At 40.0% G+C, this 26,481-nt stretch overlaps 1 protein-coding gene across 1 annotated transcript in view; it reads right to left on the reverse strand.

Moving 5' to 3' along the window:
• LOC143819020 (uncharacterized) overlaps positions 1–26,481 on the reverse strand; it is a 54,955-nt gene that overhangs the window by 11,439 nt on the left and 17,035 nt on the right. Inside the window, exons 10-16 of the mRNA XM_077300046.1 lie at positions 24,423–24,487; positions 22,461–22,567; positions 20,621–20,732; positions 17,980–18,079; positions 10,476–10,515; positions 10,034–10,085; positions 5,013–5,127 (exon numbers count right to left, since the gene is read on the reverse strand). Of these exons, the coding sequence (XP_077156161.1) occupies positions 5,013–5,127; positions 10,034–10,085; positions 10,476–10,515; positions 17,980–18,079; positions 20,621–20,732; positions 22,461–22,567; positions 24,423–24,487 (591 nt within the window). The remainder of the gene's footprint in view (positions 1–5,012; positions 5,128–10,033; positions 10,086–10,475; positions 10,516–17,979; positions 18,080–20,620; positions 20,733–22,460; positions 22,568–24,422; positions 24,488–26,481) is intronic.

Raw genomic sequence — 26,481 nt, forward strand, 5'->3', positions numbered from 1 at the left:
GATACTCAGGATAGAAACCCATGTAATATAACACTGCCTAAACAAACTTATTATTCTCTTACATACACATATACACCCTCTAAGCTATGTTTTAAGGCAAAATAACAAATTACAATTCCCAGAACAACAGAGAAATGTACACAAACCCATTTTCTAAAATCATATCCAAATAAAATAAAATTACCTAATTCATATGAAAATAGCTTGTTGGTTTAAGTATTGAATTGCGTAAACTGATGCAAGTTTTTTTTTCCAAATGGATGAGCAGTCACACATTTCATATTATTGTAAGCAACTGCATTATCTTTGATACCAAACATTCTCACCAAAATTCAAATTATACCCAGCTAGCATCAGAGACAAATGTAATGCTCATATTTTCCATCTTTAAAAAACCCCAACCCTCATCAGTAGTGCACATATGAGGGTACAAGTCAAAATGTATTGCCACAAAATCACAGAAACCTTTATTAAGCAAAAATATTAAAATATGAAGCTATTGTTTCTCAACATATCCTCCTTCTAGGTTTATACACTTCTGAAGGTGGAACTTCCATCTCTCTAACCCTTCCCCTTACCATTTATACCACAACAAAATAGCAGTTTTTGGCATCCTTGAGGGCCTCAAATTGTGTTCCTTGTAAATGTTCTTTGAGTTTTAGGAACAAAAAGAAGTCTGAAGGGGCAGGATCAGGGCTTTAGGTAGATGGAGTAAGGTTTCCCAACAAGATTCTCACAGTACAGTCCTTGTTACCCTTGATGAATGAGCAGATGCCTTGTTGTGATGGGAAAAAAATTCCTTGTGGCAACTTTCCTGGCCTTTTTCTCACCAATGCAGTTTGGGAAAAAAATTAAGGCATCTTAATGAGAGTAAGACAAGTGTATTACTGAGAGAACCGCTCTGCAGCCATCCACTGATCACAAAGTCATGTTTGAACATGTTTTGTTTGGAATAAATCTGTGCATGTTTGAACTGGAACCCTAAAAGCAATAGTTTTTGACTTACCCTCATACAATATTGCCAAACCATATAAAAGTCTTCCATTTATGAAATGCTTATAAAAACTTCTGAGATTAAAATTGCAACACAACATTGCTACTCTGCACTTCTTAATATTGCAGTTACTGTAATAAAATGGATAGGGAATTACATTTACATTCTGCAATTAACTGGAGGCAAAAATTCTGGCAAGCTATCTGTATCTATAAATAATTTCTTATTCCAGTGAAAGAATAATTCTACTAGTTGTCAGCATGTAACAAATGGCTAATAAAGAGAACTTTAAGAGTAGCTGTAGGTGAATAAATATATATAGAAAGAGCACCTTAGCAAAGGTTTTAATAAATGGAAAATTAATAGAAGCAATATTGATTGAAAAAGGAGCTCATGTCACCTTTACTATTCATTTTGGCAACAGACATTTTAACAACCAAGACAAGGCAAGACACAAGAATAAAAGGAATAAAAGCAGATCACATAGAATGTAAAATGAAAAGCTATGCAGATGTTGTGAATATAAACAGTCTTCTGCTTGCAAAATAGGACGTTGGCCAGCCAGCGCCGTTTCAAGATAAAGCCACCATTTCAAGAGAAGCAGAAATCACATATACAAGAGGGAGGGGGGAGTGAAGCAAGCATCATTTTGGGGAAATAAGGGGTTTTTTGGGGAAACAGCATCTTAGAAGTGTAACGGGATAGGTTAAAGCATGTGAATCTATAGGTCAACTGACCTATGGGGCGGAGTAGGGTGGTCGTAAATTGAGCTGCCCTGCGTGGCAGACCTCAGAGTAGTTCCGGGTTCTACCTGGGCTTTGCAAACCGTGCTTTGGTTAATAAACTTTGTTGCCTTCATCCCGTGTGTGAGTGGCTTCATCTGACGGAAAGGCTCTGAAGACTTAAACCACTCATAACACAGACTATGTGGTTTATGTGGTTTTAACAGTTTTGTACCCACAAAATTGTATGTAATAGAACACACTGAAAAATTCAGATCCTTCTCAGGATATAACATTAATAGGAAGAAGACAAAAATGATAACAAATAATTTAATGCAGCAAGAAGATGATATTATAAAAAGTACAGAATGCACAATAGCTTGATTCGATTTGATATTTTGGGGAAAAAGTGACTGGACAAAATAGTAACCTTTTTACAAATAATAATCATAAGACCTGGAAATTGACGTGATCAGATTTATCCAGATGGAAAAAAAATTCTGGCTGGGAATAATTTCAGCAATTATAGTGAATGTATTACTAAAATTAATGTTTTAATCTCAGAAGCACAGAAGAAAAACTTTCATTGATTGGCAAAGACAGATAAAGTAATTTATATAGAATGCCAAGAAATGTTTTAAACTACTTCAAGATGAGAAAAATGAGATTTGGCAGTTTAAATATAAAATTGTACTATCAAGTGCCAAGTCTGGTTTGAATTGTGGACTAGCTTAAAAATCCAAAACAAAGAATAGTAGAACTTGAATCAGCAAAACTAGATGAAGGCTTACACAATCTTTTATGGATAAAGAAATCAATCAAAACGATTGCTCTTTAAGAAAAAAGCCATATAATTAGAGATGGATTATTGAGAATATGGTTTCAGTTTAAAACTTCTTGAGTACCACAAATTCTTTGTTTATGTCCCCAATAGAGGCATACTACCAAAATGGCAAGAGGAAAAAAGTGATTTTCTATCATGATAATACTAGGTACAAAGCCTGTTGCATTCAGGAATACAATGGGCGCTAGACTGGGGTGGGGTGGGGAGGGATGGAATAACTCTGCAGATGGCCACTCCCTTTCTCTCCCCCCAGGACCTGGAAAGGTTGGAGGCCCCCAGGCAGGGAACTCATTGGCAGGGGCCACTCTCATGCAGCAGGAATCTGCAGCCTCTGAGCCTTGGAGGGAAGTGGAAGGAGGAGGTGGTGGTCAGGGGTGGGGGACGGAAGGTGATTGGCTGGCCACTGGACGGACAGGCAAGCCAGTTGGAGGAGGAAGCACTCAGGGGTGAGACAGCTGTCCTGGGTGGGTGTTAAGCGTTGAGTGGCACTTAAGCCATGAGACTAGCTCCACAAGTACCCCAAGGTCTCGTTCACACACAGTGTTACCTAGAAGCGTATTTCCCATCCAGTAGGCATGCTTTTCATTTTTCTGACCCAGATGCTGAATTTTACACTTATCTTTATTAAATTGCATCTTGTTCTCATTTGCCCATTTTTCCATTGTGTTCAGATCTTGTTGAACTCTGTCTCTATCTTCTGGAGTATTTGACAGTCCTTCCAATTTGGTGTCATCTGCAAACTTGATGAGTAGTCCCTCCACCCCCTCATCTAGTCTAGATCATTAATAAATATGTTAAAAAGTACCTTACCGAGCACCGAGCCCTGAGGTACCCCGCTACTCACCTCCCTCCAGTCTGATGAAACACCATTGACAACAACTAGTCTGATGAAACACCATTGACAACAAATGGTACCGCTTTACTCTGCTCTGGTTTGGTGATGGTACCGCTTTACTCTGCTCTGGTTCGGCCTCACTTGGAGTACTGTGTTCACTTTTGGGCACCTCAGTTGAAGAGGGATGTTGACAAACTGGAACGTGTCCAGAGGAGGGCAACAAAGATGGTGAGAGGTTTGGATACATATGAAGAAAAGTTGGGGGGGGGGGCTTGGTCTGTTTAGCCTAGAGAGGAGAAGACTGAGAGGGGATCTGATAACCATCTTCAAGTATTTAAAAGGGTGCCATATAGAGGATGGAGTAGAATTGTTCTCTCTTGCCCGAGAGGGACAGACCAGAACGAATGGGATGAAATTAATTCAAAAGAAATTCCAACTAAACATCCGGAAGAAGTTCCTGACAGAGCAGTTTCTCAGTGTTCAGTTTTGGGCACCCTAGTTGAAGAGGGATGTTGACAAGCTGGAACGTGTCCAGAGGAGGGCAACAAAGATGGTGAGGGGTTTGGAGACCAAGACATATGAGGAAAGGTTGGGGAAGCTTGGTCTGTTTAGCCTGGAGAGGAGACAATTGAGAGGGGATTTGATAACCATCTTCAAGTATTTAAAAGGCTGCCATATAGAGGATGGAGCAGAGTTGTTCTCTCTTGCCCCAGAGGGACGGGCCAGAACCAATGGGATGAAATTAATTCAAAAGAAATTCCGTGTAAACATCAGAAAGAAGTTCCTGACAGTTAGAGCGGTTTCTCAGTGGAACAGGCGTCCTCTGGAGGTAGTGGGTTCTGCATCTTTGGAAATTTTTAAACAGAGGCTGGATAGCCATCTGACGGAGAGTCTGATTCTGGGAAGGCTTAAGGGGGTGGCAGGTTACAGTGGATGAGCGATAGGGTTGTGAGTGTCCTGCATATTGCAGGGGGTTGGGCTAGATGACCCATGATGTCCCTTCCAACTCTATTATTCTATGATTTTCTATTATTCTAACCATTGTCTCCCAAGTCCTTCAGCTAGTGCATAATGTCCACTATCAAGATTTGCTAAAAACTGGTCCCAAAAGCTTGTTCCTGTGACACTCAGAGTTTATTCTACCTTCAACTTTTATCAGTTTAGGTGAAGTAGTTACTAAGAACTGGTGTTTGGAATCAGTGATGGCATGGATAAGGGCCGTTAATTGAAGCTCAGTACAGATAAGACTGCGGTGTTGCTGAGAGACTACAGAGATAACAAAGAAAATATCAGATTTGCAACTAGGGCACATGAATAGACCCACCCTTTCGTGTATCTGATGAAATGTCCATACACATGAAAGCTTATACCCAGAATTAAACTTTGCTGATCTTAAAGTTGTCACTGGACTCAGACTTAGTTCCATCCTTTCAGAAAAACAGTCAGGTTCTGGAAAGGTGTAATTTTGTTGCAGCTATCCATGTTCCATTCACATCTAGATTAGAACACTGCAACATGCTTTATGTGGAGTTACCTTTGGAAACAGTTTAAAAATGCCTATTGGTGTAGAATATTATTAGATATAGAACAAATCAGGTATATTAATAACAATTGTACCTTTAAATTCATCTTCAGTCTGGAGCACTGGAGCAGGTGAAACTGGTGCATCTGAAGTAAATGAAAGATCCTCCTCAAATGTTTCAACATGCTGACCATTCATAAATATGTAAATCTGGAAAAAAGTCATTGTTTAAATTATAACAATCTAATTCCACGAAAATCAAGAGTTGTTAATAGGCTGTTGGGTTTACAACTACTAAACCGCTCAATGTTCATATTTACAGCCTGGAACTTTAAATAGTGAACAAATAAATGGCTGGAGAACTGAAATGGGAACTGAAATGACTTTTTTCAAGCTAGGCCTGGAAAATAAAAAACTCCTATGAACTCAAAAGCATAAGTGGCCCAGAATTTCAAGTGGAGTTAGCTTTACAGGAAACTAGAGACTACGCTAAAATCCAATACGCTGACAGACTTTGCTCATGTCCTGCAAAGAAACCTGAGTCAGTGGAACACGTTCTGCTCTTTTGTGAGCAACATAACCATCTCAGAGAACGGTACATACTCCCTCTCATGGGGGCGAGCAAGATTCACTGTCCTGTGACAATAGTGCACTTTCTTTTATTGGATCATAACCCTAAGGTAACCGAAGGCATTGCAAAATTCTGGGGCCATGTGCATTCCTTTTGAAGGGATGCATCTGAGGGGAGAGAGTTTTCCCTTCAGCCTAACTTCCTGGAGATGAGCTGTACTTCCAGTGGATTCTCAGACCTCACCTGCAGGCTGGAGTCTCTAAACCTCAATGGGATACAATGCTACACAGTCACCCCTCCAAAGCAGCCATTTTTCCCTAGGGAGCTGATCTTTATAGTCTGGAGATGAGCCCCAATTCCAGGAATCTTCAGGCCCCACCAGGAGGGTGGCTGTCCCTAGTCAAAACATATTCCTTGAAGTCTGGAAGGTTCATGTTCTGGAATTCCACACTACCTAGGTGTGCATAAACCTAAGGTCAAGACTACAATACACAGAGAGATCTATTCTTAGGGTTGCCATCTTCCAAGTGAGGCTTTCTACCCACTTCCCTCACTACATCCTCTGGCAATACATTCCAGAGTTTAATCACTCACTGAGTAAAGTAGTAATTCATTTTGTCCATCCTGGAACTACGGCCCATCAGTTTCATTGGGTGCCTTCAAGTTTTAGTGTTTTGGGATAATTTTTTTTGTCAACTCTCTCCATTCCATGCATAATTTTATAAACCTCTATCATGTCCCCCCTTAGTCGTCTCTTCTCCCAGCTGAAATGTTCCAGGCTTTTCATAGGGAAGGTACTCCAGTTCAGAAGGCCTTATGAATCTCTAGCTTACAGATTGTTCCTCATTTCAATCAACTTGGGCTGTATCAAACTGAGTATCCAGATCACAGGAAGTGATGGTACCGCTTTACTCTGCTCTGGTTCGGCCTCACTTGGAGTACTGTGTTCACTTTTGGGCACCTCAGTTGAAGAGGGATGTTGACAAACTGGAACGTGTCCAGAGGAGGGCAACAAAGATGGTGAGGGGTTTGGATACATATGAAGAAAAGTTGGGGGGGGGCTTGGTCTGTTTAGCCTAGAGAGGAGAAGACTGAGAGGAGATCTGATAACCATCTTCAAGTATTTAAAAAGGTGCCATATAGAGGATGGAACAGAATTGTTCTCTCTTGCCCGAGAGGGACAGACCAGAACGAATGGGATGAAATTAATTCAAAAGAAATTCCAACTAAACATCCGGAAGAAGTTCCTGACAGAGCAGTTTCTCAGTGGAACAGGCTTCCTCGGGAGGTGGTGGGTTCTCCATCTTTGGAAATTTTTAAACAAAGGCTAGATAGCCATCTGATGGAGAGGCTGATTCTGTGAAGGCAAAAGGATGGCAGGTTATAGTAGATGAGCGACTGAGATGTGAGTGTCCTGCATAGTGCAGGGGGTTGGACTGGATGACCCTACTCCCTTCCAACTCTCTTATTCTATGATTCTATGACTCTTAATTATGTATATTGCCTGAATAAAGGTCATGCATCATTTCTTGGGCTGCTACTTTGGAACTCGGCCCCATCCTTTTTTTTGAGCCATGCAGCTGTTTCTGGACCAAATGGATTGTCCCAGTACTCAGTTACCTGTATTTAGAGGTTTTCTTTGGTCTGATAATTACAGGATTTGCACTGAAATCTGTAAGAAATCTACCACGACAAGGCTACAATTAATTTGTTTACAGAAACTGTGCAAGACCAGCATTTCAGCTGCCACCCATGGGCAGAATCAGTCATATCTTCTGGCTTATTTTTATAGCCTTTCTCCCCTTTTGCTTCTTTAATGAAATAATTGTGATATTCTCTGCTACCTTTGTAATACAAGTACAGCTTTTGTGCAATATTAAGTCTAACAAGGAGAATTTTATTATTTATTTACTTCATTTATAGCCTCCCTTTCTCATGGCAGTTTAAAATATATAAAAGTAATGTAACTAGACAACATTAGATATCCAATAAACAATGCAATAGGACTAGGATTACAAAATAGAAGATAGTACAGAAATAAAGAAAAACAGTGTAAGGCATGACATGCTATTCCATTATACTACAGCCCTGTCTCCTTCCTAAAAATACTTTGGTGAACAAAATGAAAATAGCCTTTCTCATAAACACCCCATATCCAATATAACTTTCAGTTCTGCTGACTCAGTTAATTGAAAATGTGGACTATCATTCATTTTAATAGAGGAATAAATATTTTGTTTGGGACAAAAACGTTTAAACATGTTATGCATATCACATTAAATACAGAAGCAGATATTTATATGCCTTTATAAAGCAAAAGTTTTCCAATTTGTCAAGCCATAAAACTGCAAATCTCGTGCACTGAACGGCATATAAGTGGGAAAGCTCCAACCGATCCTCATTCTTCATTAAAACAGAACAAAGATTTACTGCAAACCAAATAATAAAGCCTTTGTATCAATATTCTAGTTTTCAAAGAGAAATCTCCTTATACAATAGGTTTACTGCAGTTCAGATTCTGAAATGGTAGTTCAAAAACACACATAATAGAACTACTGAAAGCCGATTCAAAATAAGCCAAAGAAATGTGCAGTTAGTACAGTGGCAGAATTCATGTGGGCTCACATTTTTACCTTCATGTCAAAATCTCCCTGCTTATGCAAAACTGGCATATCAAATCCAGTCTTTTAATGCTATAAGCACAATGAGATTTTTATGAGGGCTGCTTTCAAACAGGTGATATGCTTATCAGGAGGCTGAAGTTGGTTACCAGTCACCTTTTTAAAATTCAGTACCCAGCTGCGTGAACAGGTTGCTTACCTGTAACTACTGCTCTGTGGATGATCATCTACAGTGAGTGACCTTGAGTCAGTCCTGACCATGTTCCTGACCATCCTCGTCCAGCTGAGGTTCACTATTGGCATAATCATGTATTGGATGCATCTCTCTCTAACAGGGAAGAGCCTTGTTCTTGGTAGATGCAATGCCAAACTTTCTTTAAATAATACATCAAGGCCACCTTGTTTGGGGCCACTTGCACTACTTTCCCATGCAGTAGTTTGGGCAGAAGCATGAAGACTTGAAGACAACTAAAAGCTCCAGATGGCTGATATGGAGCTTGTCTCTTCTGAAGGAACCCTGGTTGCCTGCTGATGTGCCTGTCACAGTGTCTGCCCCATCTCTTTAGTGAAACATCTACTGAGAGGGTCACTCGACCTGATGGCAGTAAAGGGCTCCCTGGCACAGATTTATATGAGGATAAAGTTCACCAGAGAGGCTCCTGAGTACTAATAACAGAATGTGCAGAAATTCCTCCATTTAATCCCTTGTGAGCCTCAGTATGAACTGATGATGGAAGCTGCCATAAGGCCTAAAAGGTGCTAGATTTGCTGGGAAACCTGAAACGAAGATTGTAGAAACACATGCATGAGACATGTGACGATGCAAGTTTCGTCTGAGTGAAGGGTCTTCCAGAAATAAAGCCCAGGAAATTCAGATCCTTGATAGGAAGGGGCTCTCCACATTGATATGAATCACCCCAAACAGACAGGAGTTGTATAGCAGTGTGCACAGAGTAGAGGATCAGCCGCAAAGAAGGAATTTTGATATTGGAGATATGGTGAAACTACTGCCATGCACTTTATGAACATCTTCCAGTTGTTCAGAGAGGTTGAAAGGTAACACCTTGTAGTCACAGTAGGCATCTCCCACTGGTTTGGGCTAGATATGTATGTGGAAGTAGGCCGAGGTTGATAATCATAAAATAAACTCCTGGTTTTAGGAGGAAGAGCGGATGCTGAAGTAATCACCCTGTACTTCTTCATCTCACGTTCATACTGTTGTCTGAACTTTGTTAGTGGAGAAGCCAGCACTAGTATGACTCTTTTACTCATTTAAATAAGGTGAAGAGAATTTATTTTATAAAACGTATACCCTGCCTTTCTGCCTTCACTAGAGCTAACAAATTAAAATATACATCATAATATCGCAACCAGTGTTGGAATTGAGAGAAAGGACTGGGATTTTCTTAGGGTACTGCCCACCCCATTGTCTAACACTCCCTACATAAGCTAACAGAGATGATCTTGGGGATGGTGTTAAAGATCCCTAGTCCTGCAGGACGTCAACATTCTTAGCAAAGCTGTCTTCTCAGGAGCAGCTCAGGATTTTAGGGTCTCCCTGACAATTGTGGTCCTGTCTCAGGTAATAACCCCAGAAAGCCTATTGGGCCAAGGTTGTGGAAATATAGGTTGCTTAAGATGTTAAAGAATGAAAACTAGATCATGTGCCATTCAGAAAGTGAGCACTAATCAAACAATTCCTTATCAAGTGCAGTGGAGCCACCTATTGCCTGCACAGGCAGTAATATTTGTTGAGAAGATTTCTGATTTCATTTAAGCAAGTAAGACAGGTTCTGCCTCTACACCAACAGAGGGCGTTGCTACAAACTTACCCAATACTTTCCTTTGTTGCAACAGCTGCAAGATGGCAAAGAATCAGGCTTTAAAGTATTGTATAGATCACTGCTTAAACAACAGCTCTTACCTTCACATTCTTTTTTGGATAAAGAAAGAAAAATGGTTTCAAAACTGGAGATCTGGAAAAGATACAGGCTAATTAAGAGTAATTCCGCATGCATGCCTAGTATATGATCCCTGTCTTCATCACTAAATTAGTTATGATCCTTGGGTACTTAGGAAAGCAACTCTGTTATTCACAATACAGGAGAATGAAAAACTACACAGCATCTTTAATATTTCTAGGCAACTTTGGTATGACCAAATGATACAATGTCTCTCTAAAAATATGATTACTCTTTCCCACAAAGGGCAAAACCCTCCAGCATAAAACTGACAGCATCAAACTGCCCAGAAACTATAAAATTAAATAATCAAATAGCCAAGTTATTGGCTAGGAAATTCACAAAATCACCTGAGATTCAAGAACAAGTAAAAATTACTACAACCACTTTTAAGGAAACACTTACACTTTTGGACGTCCTCCAACAATTCCAGTGACACCAGGTGCTAAAAGTGAAACATTCAAAATGTGAAATTCTAAGGATCATTCAGAAGTGAATTAGAGCTGAATACTTCTCTATGTTCAGATATTCGGGAACTCCAACCTCAGGTTCTCCTCATCACTAAATTAGTTATGATCCTTGGGTACTTAGGAAAGCAACTCTGTTATTCACAATACAGACAAGGTAATTGTAAACTGCTTTGAGACTCCTCTGGGTAGTGAAAGTGGGGTATAAAAACCAATTCTACTTCTTGTTCCTCCTCCTCACAGGGTGCTGATGAAGGAGAAGCGGGGGGTGGAAATGGGGGCATCTCCATTGCCAAGCAAGCACTGCTTCACTTCTTGTCTGCCTCCATACAGTTTTCAAGTCACCTCAGCTGAGGGATGACCACTTGGATTTCCAACCAGCCAGGGCATTCTCAAGTAGGCTGTCAGGATTGGGCTCTGTTTTTTGAAAAATGAAAATCCAGTCCTTAAAATGGCAGCAGTATCCCTGTGGTGAATAAAGGGATGCCATCATATAATGGTGTACCCATAGCTGAGTCATAATGCTGTGAAGAGCTAAACAAAAACAAGAGTCCAACTCAGTGACAGAAGCATAGAGTACAAGCCAGACCCTCCTACTACACGGGGCTTCTTTCTCACAGAGTGCTTATAGTTTTGTTGAATGGGAGGAGAGACTGGGGGACTGCCGGCCCTTTGTGGACAAGGACAAGCTATCCCCTGAGACTAAAAGGTTGCTAGATTCTCCTGTTGGGGCAGTTTTAAGGCAGGTTCTTCAGCTAAAGCTTCAAGTAGTAGCAAAGTCTTCTGGGACCCCATATCTTCTTTATAAACAGCTCCCAGATTATCCTGATCTCCCTCAGATGAGTCATATTCCCAGTTCCAGCTCTCAAGCAGTTCAAAGAAGGCAAAAGGAATCCCCAATTTTTCTCCCCATGAATAAAAAAAGCAACCTGAAATGAGTGATTTCGAGTTGCGTAAAGGACGATAGGGGAATGAGTAAAAACCCAAGAGGATAGGACTTACAGACTTCTTTTGCTATATAGAAGAGTAAATAGATTGCCAAACCTCCTGTTGTTGTTCACACTGCTGCAGAGCAGAAGGAGGCTAACAGAACCCTTTGAAAGTGTCTCAAGTGTAGATGGCAGACATTGGCCAAGATTCACATGGGGAGGGGGCTCTTTTGGGATTGAGAATATTGGTGACCAGATGAAAACATGAGAGCTGGCAATCACCTATCTCACAGTGTTTAGACAGAGCACAAATGCTGATACTATTATTATTTTATTTTTTAAATGTCTTACCCACCACTCTCAGGACACTGACTTGTGGTGGGTTACAACAATATAAAACCCTAGATTAATTAAAAAAAAACATTAAAACCCCATTAATATTAAAAAAATATTATAAAAAACAGCATGGCGACAAAACCAATCCTACCCCCATAACAGTACACCTGCCACAGGGGCAGCAGAGGGCTATGTCAATCAATCATCACCCATGACGCTTCAAACAGGTGGCATGTCTTCCTTATGGGGGGTGGCAACGGCAGATCTTCCCCCTACACTGGCCTCAACCACAGACCTGGTGGGAGAGCTCCGTCTTATAGGCCTGTGGAAAGTTGACAGCTCCAGCAGGGCCCTCAGCTCTTCCGGGAGCTCATTCCACCAGGTAGGGGCCAGGACTGAAAAGGCCCTGGCCCTGGTTGAGGTCAAGAAAACTTCCCTGGGGCCGAGAATGACCAACAAATTGGTACCCACAGAGTGCAAAGCCCTGTGGGGGGCATAGGGCAACAGGCGATCCCTCAATGGATCCCAGACCACAAAGGGCCTTAAAGGTTAAAACCAGAACCTTGAACGGGATCCGGGCTGCAACTGGCAACCAGTGCAGCTGCCTCAGCACAGGCTGGATATGGGCCCTCCAAGGTGTTTCTGTGAGGACTCTAGCAGCCTCATTCTGCACCAGCTGCCATTTCCGGGTCAGGGACCAGGGCAGGCCACATAGAACGAGTTACATAAGTTAATTCTAGAGGTGACCTTTACTTAGATCACCATAGCTAAGGTGCTCAGAGGACAGATAGGGTTCTAGCCGGGCATAGATGGAAAAACACCTGGTGGGCTACTTTCCTGACCTGTGCCTCCATGGTCAGCGAGGCATCCAAGGTCACTCCCAAGTTCCTGGTCTGGGGCAGGGTCTGGGGCAGGCAAGCATTCTGGCTTCCTGTTCTGTGCCCCAGCCATAGAACCTCCGTCTTGGAGGTGTTGAGTTTCAGGCGACTCTGCTCAAGCCATCCAGCCATGGCTTCCAAATCTCTGGCGAATGGTTCTGGCGGGAATCTGGGTGGTTGTCCACGAGCAGTTAGAGCTGGGTTAGAGTTAGAGCTGGGTGTCATCGGCATATTGATGGTAATTACCAGAAATTAATTGAGGTAACAAGTGACTGTACAAGGGAGCAGTTCTTTCTTGTCATAAGCCAATGACATTATTGTAGCCAGTAAATACCCCATGTAACCAAAACAGCTGACGAGAGAGTGCTAATGAGGGTAAATATAGGCTGAAGCTGTCCTATGACTAGGAAACAGAATTTTTAAGTCATATGGGGGGGGGGGGTGGGAGGCAGATGAGAAAGCTGAGGACCAGAAGGGGATCAGAAGATGCACAGTATATGGAATTTGAGGGTTTGTTCTGAAAGAATTGCCTTTTTGCTCCTCTAGATCCAGGATGCTTCAGTAACTGCACTCACTACTGACCCTTCATGCTCTAAAGCTGCAGTCATCTTAAATCAAGTGCTCAGTAGTCATTATAATAGTGTACACCATACACAAATAACCTTGCTAATAGAGGGCAATTATAATTGCTCTCTTCATTCCTCTCAACCCAAAGAGATAAGAAATCTTTTAGAATAATGTATTCAAACTAAAAGGGAACTGGTCTACTTAATCTGTTGAACCTAAGAAATTTCTTGAAGTAGCTTCCAGCACACTTGTCATCAGTCATAATATTTACATATATTCAGGCACTTTAAAATCTCAAGCTGTATTAACCAGCTGTCATTACAGTGTCAACCTCCGGTCACTGAAATGTGAAATAAGGGTCAGCAGCACATATTTTTTTTTCCAGCTAGGAAGATATTTTTACAACTACTGAACTGAGCACATACTAAGACCAAAAAAAACACCTTGAATATTCCTATTCATATTGAAAAAGTGAAATATGACCATAAGTTTTGCCACAGAGATGTAAATAAGAAAACTTAGCCCACATGAGAAATATCAAAGAGCTTCCCTTCCACTGATAATTGGGAGTTCCCTCCTCCTTCGGGGAGGGCGGTATATAAATGTAATAAATAAATAAATAATAAGCCATTTGAATATACTGATACTTGGACATTCTAAGGAAGCAAATTATGAAGTGAAAATATGCTCATGAACCAAAATATTACTATAGCATCATTACAGTAAAGCACCAGTTCCCATAAGGGGTTGGATTTCAATCTGTTCAGGATAGTAAAATAAGAAAGTAAAACACCTTAGGGTAAACAAACAGCAACCTATATTAACCAAGCAGTTCTGAAGACTTACAAGCACTTAACCTTCCTTCTGGGTGGGTAGCAGTGATTTCCACCAATTCCCATGTTCTCTGCAGCCTACTGAAACCCCAAAATTTTGCTCCTGATGGTCAATGACCCTTCAGGAACAGCACAGGGATCAAAGTGGGAATCTGCAGTGACAGAGGAAAACCACAGAATTTCCCATTTCTTTCAAGAAAACCCAAGAGCCCTTAAGTCTTGGGAATATGTGGCTGGATACAGACCAGTGATTTATCATAGTTTTACGCTTCATGGGAGAATATTTACACATTGCTGCAATAGGAATTTATGAAGGAGCACATTACATTTGTGCAGCAAATTAAAGATGACAAATTGAAATGAGGAGGAGGAGGAGGAGGAGGAGGAGGAGAAGAGTTGGTTCTTATATGCCGCTTTTCTCTACCCGAAGGAGTCTCAAAGCGGCTTACAGTCGCCTTCCCTTTCCTCTCCTCACAACAGACACCCAGCTCTCTGTTACAGGCCCTACAGAACTGCAACATGTCTGTCAGGGCCCTTAGCTCTCCTGGAAGCTCATTCCATCAGGACTGAAAAGACCCTGGCCCTGGTTGAGGCCAGGCAGACTTCCCTTGGGCCGGGAATCTCCAGTAAAGTAGCACCCGCAGAGCAGAGAACCCTACGGAGGGCATAAGGAGGCACGCGGTCCCTCAGGTATGTCAGGCTCAAGCAGTACAGTATAATGTACTTTTGACTGTCACTAATACTTAAGAGCATTATATTTGCATTTCCAAGTGTTCAGAGGAATGGGTTTTAAAAGTATTTATGCAGATATGCTTCAAAAGGAAATACATTGCTAAGGTAAAAAAACAAACAAGCAAACAACATCTGTAGCAAAGGTCAAGATGGTTACTTCTGTCTTCTGTTAACAATATTTAAAATCATATAGATAAGTAAGCCTTTAGTTTGCTCTGTTTGGTACAAGATAAATTTATTGCCAATTACAGACTGTGACCATACACTGACCCTGCTTCTATAAACACAGGTTTAAATCAACAAAGTGCATTAACACTGTCTCTGGGCCACTGCGGAAGCAATAACAGCGTCTTCACATGCCGACATAGATAATGTGCCTCTGCTGTCTCAAGCAGCATCATTATTTTACTGTAAAGTAAATTCACAGTACATTAAGATCTAAAAAGCCCACATTCATATTCTAAACACGCTCACATTTTGCATATTTGACCGGTGCAATCTGCATAACTGCAGAAGTTCAAGAGATAAAAGTAGTATTGCAGAAGACATGCTTTAAATTAATAGGATTCAGCACTGAAATTTATATTGTTCACACAAAGGGTTACCACAGATTATTTTCCCTCTGGTACAATTTCAGTGAGGGAAGGCAGCATGATATAGCGCAAACTCATCAGATCTCAGAAACTAAGCAGGGTTGGTTCTTGGAAGGGAGTCTGCCAAGGATGTTTCTGCGGAGGAAGTGGCCAACCACCACTGCTTCTTACCAGCCTTGAAAGCCTCTTTCTGTGGAGGTCAGAAGTCAACTGCAGCTTGGTGGCACTTTTCATACACACAGTAGAATTTTGGAAACCACAGTATAGATAGAATTTAGAATGTTCCTTTACAGGTGACTTTTCCTGAGGCAGATTACACTCCTTTTAAATCAAGTTCAATGTTATAAAGATAGTTATGGTTTGGCTTTTGTGGATTGCAGTTTAACTGCACAAATGATTCATACATGTATGTTAATTTCCTCGTCCCCAGAAATTCATGAAAGTATGGGTACAAAGGTAGCTTGATCCAATACAACACACAGTCTTGCACTTAAGAATCAGACCAGTGGTCCATCTAGTCCAACATCCTTTCTCACACAGGGACCAATTATGGAGGAGTAACAACAGGGCAGAGAGGCCAAGACCTTCCTCTTGATTAGGACTGGGAATAAATCACAGTTAACCAAATTACTGCCATGAAAAATCCAATCTCTATCATGGCCCCACTCGTGTACAGATTAAACACACTGAAAGACAGCATACAAACCTTCCTGAGTTATGACAAAGAACGGGCAAAGGAGACTCACAACAGGAAAGCATGGAACAATAAAGTAGTAGGAAGATGCCAGAAATTGGAAGGGGGGGAAAAGGAAAAAAACTGAAAATGTGAGAAGGAGAAACGTGGTTTCGTGTCCTAAGGGATTTGTGGAGGAAAAATAACCGATATTACAGCAACTAGAGGAATCAGAATAATGAGATCAGATATGAGTATCTACTGAGATATTTTGTTGTATGTGAGGCAATCCTTGCCTACATACAGCCACAGTGTCTGTACAAAGTAATTTCCACAAGTCCTTGTTTCTCCTCTCCCTCCCATCAGCATGTACAACAACATGCACATGGGCAATTCTAGGTGTTATAAGGAATGGAGCATCTCCAAGTGCCTTTCTCCTCTGCTTAGGGTCTAATCAAATGTTATTTTTCCAAGTCCTTGTGATCTAACTGAGTTGCAAGTTCCACACTGGGAACATAATTCCTTGGCATGTGCAGACCCTACTTGGATTAGGACGATGGCATACAGATGGAGCTTTTGCTTTTCCTCTGCACTATTGTCCTGACCTTAAACAGCCCCGAGAATGCTGCTATTTGTCCCTAGGTATATCCCATCACTACATGTAGAACCCGCAAGAGGGAAAATGGTCCCCCCCTCTGAGTGTCATATAAGAATGGGGGAAGGCATAAATCAGTCTTATATGCCTCAGACCCAATGGAAATTGTGTTTCTTGCACAGACCTGATAATGCACACCTAATCATTCTGACCCGTAGAGGCCTCAGAGAAAACATATTATATGGTTAAGGCATTTCAAGTTGGTAACTTAAGCTCCAGAGTTAAAGTAACTTGAGTAATCAACGGAATTATACTACTTTACTCTCATACACTACTATGTGTGAGAATTTTCTCCTATACAGAGAAAAAGCCTATAAAAGATAATGCTTGTCTTTGCTAGTCTTTGATCTAAATGACTCTCATTAAACTGAAAAGTTATGATTATCTTTAATAGATCATTAAATGTTTACTTGTCCATGCAAATGAATATTTTAACTAAAAAGGATTCTTTCCTTACTGTAGACAAATAAAACTTCTATAAACTGAAAAAATGTATAAGGTTTTATTACCTGAAACCTTACAGAATGTCTATTTTATTTCTTTTTGCCCATAACATTTTTGCATGTAATTACTAAGCATTTATAGAACTATATAAAATGTTCAAAGTGCTTTGCTCTGCTCCTTCAGACCAATACGGCTACCCACCTGAATATAAATACTGTAATCTCTACATACAAGGTAGGTCTTTGTTATCTGATAGAGTCTTGCCTAAGACCTCTCAGTGAACTTACAGGACACTCAAGATTTGAACAAGGGGGTTCTGGCTCAAGACACAAAACATGGCTTGTATATAGCCAATGCACCCAACCAAGTGCAGAGAAGAGGCTCTTCTTCTAAGAAGTCTTTTTTCCTGTTGGAGGAAGGCTCCATACTTAGCTGAATGGAGTGGTAGGTTACACCCATAACAGTGCAATCCTGAACAGAGTATACCCTCCTAAACCCACTGACTTCATTACCCTTCTAAATGCACTGTAACTTTATTTGGGACTGAGGTGTTAATTTTTCAGCTACAATTACACTGGCTTTACACAGAAAAAAAGCTCTCTTTGTATTTTGAGCACCAACTGCAGAGCTGACTCTAGTTCTGTTGTGTGCATACGTATTTAGCTGATGCGATGACCACAGATAGATGGGAGTAAAGAATCTGTGGAAGACAGGTCTCTGACTCTCACTGTTACATTGTAGAATTACAACCAAGGAACAATGCAAATATCGAATGAAAATGAGGAAAAAATTCACGACATACCCATTCCTGTTCCAGCTGGTGCAATCTCTCTTGAGAAAATTTCAACTGCCTTCTTCTGCTTATGAAGCACAGCAAGCCAAATAACAGCTTCTCGGGGACCCTGGTTCCAGGTAGTACAAGTGAATACACAGGCTCACCACACAAGTGTATTTTACATACGGCTCTTTTTATAAGCTGAAACACTGAATCTTCCCCGATTCTAAAAAAGAGATACTTGAAGAGACATGTGTTTGATGCTATTCAAAACAAGAAAATCAAAATCAAAATATATTTCAGCTCCACCTGACACCATGATTTGTTCCACACAGCCACTGAGTCTAGAACAGAATCACTTTCCATTTTTTAAAGAGCCCAAGCAATGCCATTTTATATCTGCTGTATTCCATTCCCATTGTTTCCCCACCTTAGTTCTATCAGGGCAACTGGACACAAGGATGGCTGCATTGCATGTTGTCAGTTTTCACTTCCTGGTGTCCAGTGACTAAAGTTCAGTGGAGGCTTTCAATCAGCTACAGTGCCTTTACATTTTCTTTCTCTTTCATATATTGATTCATTGATATGCCACCCTTCTGAGCATAATGCTGGTCAATGTTGTTTGCAGAACATACAGCAAAAGGGTACCATGGAGTTGATGTGAAAAAACCTTCAGGCTCTTGCTTTAGCATGTTCTGAAATTAAAATGCGGACTCAATTTTACCAGCCTTTAAGTTTGTTTGTTTTTAATCTTGAACCAATGCAAATATATCCGTTGCTTGTTTTCAGAGTATATTTGCCTAGAAGTTTAATATTTCTGAAAGTTAAATATGGCTAGCTATTGTGTAAATATGTGTCATGTACCTAACACAGACCCTCTGGTCCGGATGCATCATTTCAGGAGGTATTGTAGGCTGCACCAGGAGAGGGAGAGGGGCCCCAGAAGGTCATGCTCTACAAGTGGAAGCCTTTTGACATGCAGAAACACTGGGCTGGATCCAAGCCACTATATTCAGTGCGGATTTACTTCCAAACAAATTTAGCAAAAGATTAAAGCCTTAATATTTACTTTTATGAAAAAGGACTCTATTCCAATGGTGGTAAACACGTCAAGCCCCTTTCTAAACCAATGTCTGCTTACATTGGCTAGGTATGTCTTGCTTGTATCTGACATTTTCTTTGCCTGTTGTAACAAACTTTCATATCACAAAAACACAATCCAAGCAACTTACAAAACAAAAGTAAAACTGCCAATAAATTTAAACACATCCCCAAATAATAATAAAGCACAATGCAAAGTAACAAAAAACAGCAACAAAACAGTACAAATCTGAGCATGAAAACTGATTATAGTGCACCTGATAACACAACAAAATATTTACATTTTTAAAGTCTTATTCCTAATAGTACAATAGAGCACAGAAAGATGTCTGGGAAGGGTGTGTAAAATTATAAATGACTAACAAGAAACTACTCAGAAACCAGTTGAATTGTTTGCAGGACAACAAACATTTGGTTTACTTGGACTTTAGACTGATATTCCAAAAGCCCATTGCCAGTGTATTAATATATGTAAAGCACTTTGAACATTTAAACAGCTATATAAATGCTAAGCATTAGTAGTAATGTAAAGAAATGTATTTCTGGCTCTCAATTGTTATGGACAAAAAGGAAAAAATAGACACTCTGTAAGATTTCATGACATGTTTTTAAACATTGTGGCATTGTACCTTGCATGTCTTTATTCAGTTTACTAACTGTGGACAAATGAAACTTTTACAAAGAATCATTTTAAGTTATGCTATCAATTTGTATAGAAAAGTAAAAGTTTACTAATCTGGGGCAGGGGGTGCTCCAGTAGGCAATACAAATCTCATATAGGCTAAGTGACCTTTAAAATGCTGAATGTTAAGCATTTATGGCTGACACTCATATTTTAACTTGAGAGTTATCTTTCTTCTAAAGATAATTAAAACTTTAGAACTTGTCCCCTATATAAACTTTTTAATGCCTGGCTTTTGTCAGTAATGGGGTCACAATGTTAACTTGCAAATGGCATAGCTTAGTGTCTGGTAAGTGACATTTGTACAGAAGAAATCGGGATCATGGGAATTCTGCTGGATCCAAACAACCATGAGAAAAGCAGACCTCATGGAAGGCTTCTTTGTAGTGTTCTTCTCCAGCACACCTCAAAAAGCCATTCCCAAGAGTTGAGGGACCCATGGGAAATATGAGGTGTGTGGGTCTGCAGTGAGAAAGAACAACTTCTAGACCTAGTCTTCTGTAAACTTTTGCTATTTTTTTCCTACTTCCACTGAACTCCCCTTTGCTTTAATAGCAGTCTTACAGTGCCATCCTAAGAAGACTTTTCTCAGACTTGAGTATTATTCTGAGTAGACACACTTAGGATAGAACGAGCCTCGTGCCTCTGGGGGGAGGTGGGATATAAATTAAACGATGATGATGATGATGATGATGATGATGATGATGATGATGATGATGATAATAATAATAATAATAATAATAATAATAATAATAATGATAATTTTTAAAAAGGACATATCTTCTTCTCACTTATGCACTCCTCCTTGCTCTCTCTTCCTTTCATAAGTCTTTTTGAGAATGTTGAGAATAATAACATGCCTATAACCTTTCATGTCATACTTACACCATCAATATTCCTCTTAGCATGCGGTCCATATGTTTCTTCAGAACCTAAAATCTGTATGTTAACTGCACTGTAATCCTCATATCCCAGTTGACTAAACATCATGCGAGTCCTGAAATAAGAAAAATATAATCAATCAATAAATGGTTTCGAAAGAATATTTGCAGCAACAGCGTAGGCCCAAATTTTCACATGTTGATAACAGATCCACAGCTTGGCCCATTCACATGTGCAATTTAAGGAGAGCACTGGCCAGTCCTACTGAAAAACACACATGCCCCCCTCTTCCCCACAGTCCATCTTGCTAGGTGCTTTTGTCTTTGGGAGCTCCAACAAAAGAAGCTAGATCAGCGGGGGAGGGGGGAGTGGGAAACTCTTGGGAAGAGTAGCATCCTGAGTCAATTTGCCTCCTTTGACTGTACTCTCCCCACAGTTTCTCACATGAAGGGGTGGAACTGTACTTAAGTATGCAGATCCACTGTGATCTCATATTATTTGAGTCTGAGTATCAATTTCCACACTGGTCTAACATATCACTAAGACTAATTGCTATAGATAGATGTTTTTACAGAGAAAACCAGCTCCATCATATGGCATTCATTTAACATAACACAAATTTAAATTTCATTTAATGTTAAATTTCATTTACTGTTAAATGTTAAATTTCATTTATCATAGACAAATCAGCACTGTGAATTGATTTTACAATCAATGGGGCTATTTATTTTCATTTATAATCTGCTTTCTACCCAGTAGGGATACAAAGTGGCTTATATCATTTTCATAACTGGGAGTCAGTGTAGTGTAGTGGTTAAAGAGTGGTGCATAGTTCTATTAGAGCTGTTCTCACAGAGCAGTTCTTGTAGAGCTCTATCAGCCCCACCTACCTCACAGGATGTCTGCTGTGCAGAAAGAAAGGGAAAGGTATTTGTAAACCGCTTTGGGATTGCATCAGAGTGAAAAGTGGGGTATAAAAAAAACCTAGGTCTTCATCTCCTCCATTTTATCCCTGTGATGTAGGCTAGGCTGAGTGTGATCTAACTGGCCCGATGTCACACAGTGAGCTTCCAATGAGGAGGAATTCAAACCTGGGATTTCAGATCCTTATCTGACATTGACTATCAGGCAGCGACTATCAAGAAAGATGCTACTCCTGCTGGCAGTAAAAATGGACGCAGCCTATATTATTACCTCCCCTCAATGGAGGGTTGGCACCCCATGACCGGGTAAGGGAACCTGAATGCCCCCAGCTATCCGGCTGCTCAACTCTCATGCCACTGTGGCGCTCAGGACCCCCGCTACACTCCCAGCCGGAAGAGCAGGTCACGCCACGCCACAGGGTTAACCGCAGGGAAGCAGCTATTAGGGGGTCAAAGGGTGTCCGCCTCCATTGGCCCCCCCAGCTGCCTGGCCACAGGTGCCTAGCCTCCCAGCCGGGTAGGCTGCACCTTTTGAGCGGCCGGCCTCAGTAAGGAGACCCTCTTTAGTAGGGAGTCCCGTACGCAGACGGGACTCCCTCCCAACAGGTTCCTTACCAGTCGAAAACCGCAGCTGCGACAAATTAAACAAATATAACAGATAAATAACCTAAACTAGGGCGGGTGGGAGGGTTGCTGTCTGGAAGTCTGCAGTGCGGAGAGGCCGGGAAGCCGGGCGCTCGGCCTTATATAGGCCTGCTCCCAGCCCCCTCCACATGATCAGGGGCATGAGGCCCAGCAGGAGTCGCCGTCCTCCTTTGCGCTGCCGCGGCGTCAAAGGGCAGCTGTGGTAAGTTGCGTCTTTTCATTCTAACCAACACACTGGGTCTCACATAAAGAACTATTTTGCTTTAGATACCAACCTTTCCAGAATACTTTCAGCTGTTTGTTTTCCTTTTTCTACTGCTTTTGGTCCTGTCACTGGGCAGCAAGCTATAGCTCTGAATCCATCAGGATAAGTGGCATGTACCTGGGAGAAAAAAAAAACAAGCATAAGCAAGATGTGTTATAACTGATACATTTATTAAATTTCTATAACCACCCTTCTCAGCACACCTGTCTCATATACAATAGACAATAAAACCATTTAACAACATTAAAACCATTAAAATATTTAAGTTCACTGTAGCTGCCAGGTTGCTTCCTTCTTAGTCTAGGGTGGGAGAGAATTATCAGCTCATTGGCCTCAACCAAACACCCAGCAGAAGAGCTATGTTTTGAAGGCCATTTGGAACCAAGGCAGTTTCTGTAAGGCCCACAACTCTTCCAGGAGCTCATTCCACCAGGTTAGGGCCAGGATCAAGAAGGCCCTGGCCCTGGTTGAGGCTAAGTGCATGTCTTTTAGGCCAGGGATCAATAGCCTGTTCATGTTGACAGAGCAAAGTTTTACTGTTCTGGATTGTATAGACTGGCCTGTAGCCCATGTGCTACTTAAAAAAACTGTTACTCTAACAGAAATCCCGTGACAATGAATAGAACAATCTATAAAATACTTTGCTTGCTAAAAATGTCTTTTATATAAATGTTTATTATAAGAAGGAAGATTTGTATGACCCCCCTCAGGAATAAAGATTTTGCTACGTGAACGGCGGACTTGGGTTTTTATTTGCCCTTCTTTACCTCCCTTTTTTGGGATAGAATTGGGAATTTACATGTTTTTTTGCTGCATCTTATCTACTCTCTATCTGCTGTATTTTATGTCTGTGATTTTAAGGGGAATTTTATTGGGGGGGTTTCTACAGACACTGTAACCCGCCACGAGCTGTTGGGAGTGGCAGGTAAGAAATCTAAATAATAACAATAACAATAACAATAATAATGTTATTGCATTTGGAATGGACATGCAAATACAGTTATCTCTGATTGTTAAACAAGTATGAACTAAAGACAACTATGGGTATTAGAACTGTTACTGAGACTACTGACAATAGAAAAAGCCAATTAAAATGTACTGAACTGAATGTCACCATGATGAAGCTGTTAATATACATTTACTTGTCCAGCACATTTAAATAATTCAATAAGATCTGGACTTCTGGTAGCCATACACGCTGCTTTCTGAAAGAATGTATGTTATACAATCTCTTTATTTATATAAAGATTCAAGATATGCTGATTCTCCCTCCCAAATAAAAATACTTCCATATTCTGCATGGTTCATACTTTTCCGAAAATAAGTTCAGTTGCTTTTAAGCTTTAGTGATGTTGAGAAAAATATGGCTAAAACATTATATGTGGATAGAGTTTAGTTTACTTTGTTTTCTATAATTACTGGCACTCACTACAGAACAGACTCCTCCTTTGTACTGAGAAGTGTAAGTTATAAAGCAATTTTATAAAGGAATTATTCAATATGGTTGCATCAAAGCTTTGACATTCTGGCTAATGCAATTTTAAAATGTGAGTTAAAATGCAAAAGAAAGCTACATGGCTCTGCATCTGAGAAATCCAGAAATTTAATCCTTTATATAGTCATAGGGTATTGGTAACATCCAGAGGATTTATATTTTTAAATACTTAAATCCTTTGGAAACATGTGATGTCTTAATTTAACCATTATCACAATTGCTACAAAATTATTATGCATTACAATAAACGCATAGTTTTATTTTTGCTATAGTGAGATATTTCAAGAACTGAGTGATAACTTTTAAATTTTTTAACTGAAAATAAAATAGTTTTTTGCAAAATAGATTCATACAAGAATTTCCAAAAGGAGTTATCATTTCAGTACAGTGACTCACATAAAGTCTATGTGTATATTTTCTTTACTCCAAGTCTTTTCTCCAAACTTATACTTTATAATTATTAAAGTTTTTAAAAACCTTGTAAAATGAAGAAGGAGGTGATCCCCAAGCTCCCTGAACTTTTACTGCACCACCATCAACACCTAAAAATATGTTCAAAAGTTCAGAATTATTTGCAAATAACATATATTACTATTTATTTATACTTATGAACTGTAAATATTGTGATACCCATAATTTTGTGCTCTGAACTCCTTTTTCCCCCCAACTACACATCATTTATGAAACCACAATATATACCAGTAGTCCTAATAAAAATTTCTTCTGCTTTGCATGGCATAATTTGTGGAATACTGACTACAAATCCTCATGCAGTCATGGTTTCATATACACATTTTATAAGAATCTTCCAATCGGCTGCAAAAAATCATGATATAGACAATACAGTAAGCGTACGCAAGACACATATTGTTTTGATCTGGAATGCCAAATAATAATGTGCATCTAGTTAACTTCCCTTCTTAGATGCCCTGCACAGGTGGAACATACCATATTCTTAAAGTTTTTTTTCTAACTTCAATTAATCCAAATGAAAAAGACAAGAATTGAAATGTTGCTAACTCAAATTCTGAATTCAACTTGTCATATCAGTTAGACCAAAAGATAAACATTTTTGCTTGTAAAATAGGTCAAGCATAATACAAGACAGCTGAGCAAAGATTACTCAACCCACACACAGAGGCAGGGAAGATCACCTTAATATTCAGTACCTGGGACAGCTCTTCAGGATAGCAAGTTTCTGGTAGTGATTGTGAAGCATTTATACCCTGCACTGATTAAGAGAGGAAGTCCCATAGATGTTAATAGTCACAATTGTACTACTAGTACTAGGCTATCAACACAGAATCAGTCTGGCATGGAGAAGGTCCCAGGTTCAATCTCTAGCATTTCTAGTTCAAAAAAAGGAATAGACAGTTTGGTCATATGAAAGACCTCTGCCTGAAATTCCAGAGAGCTGCTGCCAGCCTGAGAAGACAATACTGACCATGAATGACCAATGGTCTGATTCAGTATAAGGTAGCATCATGTGTTCTGCAACTACTCCTGAGCATCTGAGGTATACTATAATATTCAATGCCAACAGACTGGATGTGTGTGTGGGGGTATCTTATAGATATATTGGCCCTCAGTTGTTTGGCCCTTTACAAGTCAAAAATAGCACCTTGAATTGGTCCGAGAAACAGAACGGCAACCAGCGATGATAGAAATTAATTGTCATATGCTACTTACAGTGAGCTCCAGTCAAAATTCTATTTGTTACATTTTGTATCCATTTAAATTTACAGGAAGTCTGGCCTGCATACACTTCATCACCATACTTTCATCTGGGTTACTGATGAATATAATGCTGTGGCAGGTCAGGTAGGTAAACTGTGCAATGTCTGTACTTTCCTTATCTTGCAGGGGAAATAATTCAGACATTAACACCATCAGCGTGTGCTGAGAGGGGTTTGTTGTTTTAGGATCACATACTGGCTGTGACTGTCACGCAAAGAAAACTATTGGTTGATGTCTACATAAATAATAGTTCATGTTAACAAAAAATGAAATCATAGATCATTCTAATTACAAAAATTGGGACAGCATTTTAGAATGGATCTGCTTTGTTTAATGAGTGAATGTAACTTTAAGGAAGTATAAAACATTTTAAAATATCTACTTCGGGAAACAAGAAAGTTAAGCATGTAAATAAACATAACTTTCAATAGACTTAACATAGAGTCAACTCAAATTATTAACCATTGCCCAGAGCTATTATATAAAATAACAAATAGATAAAAAATTTCTAGGATTTTGGCATCAGCTACTTTTACCACAGAAATGACAAGAGCATCACTAAGTTCAACCAACTAATTTATCTAATGCTGCCATACAAAATATTCAGTAGAGTAAACAAATGAAAAGTAGATAGGCCTGCAGTTCTTTCCCTGATATACATGACAAAGCAGTTATATCTAGAGATATTTGAGAAATATGCCTATTTCCCATCTGTTATATTTCTAGTAGACTAACTAACTGAAAGGTCATGTGAAAGTTCATTTGAAGTTCAAATGAGTCATATTGGGCCATTTACAAA

The sequence above is a fragment of the Paroedura picta genome, chromosome 10, assembly GCF_049243985.1.
Source record: "Paroedura picta isolate Pp20150507F chromosome 10, Ppicta_v3.0, whole genome shotgun sequence".
Lineage (NCBI taxonomy): Eukaryota > Metazoa > Chordata > Lepidosauria > Squamata > Gekkonidae > Paroedura > Paroedura picta.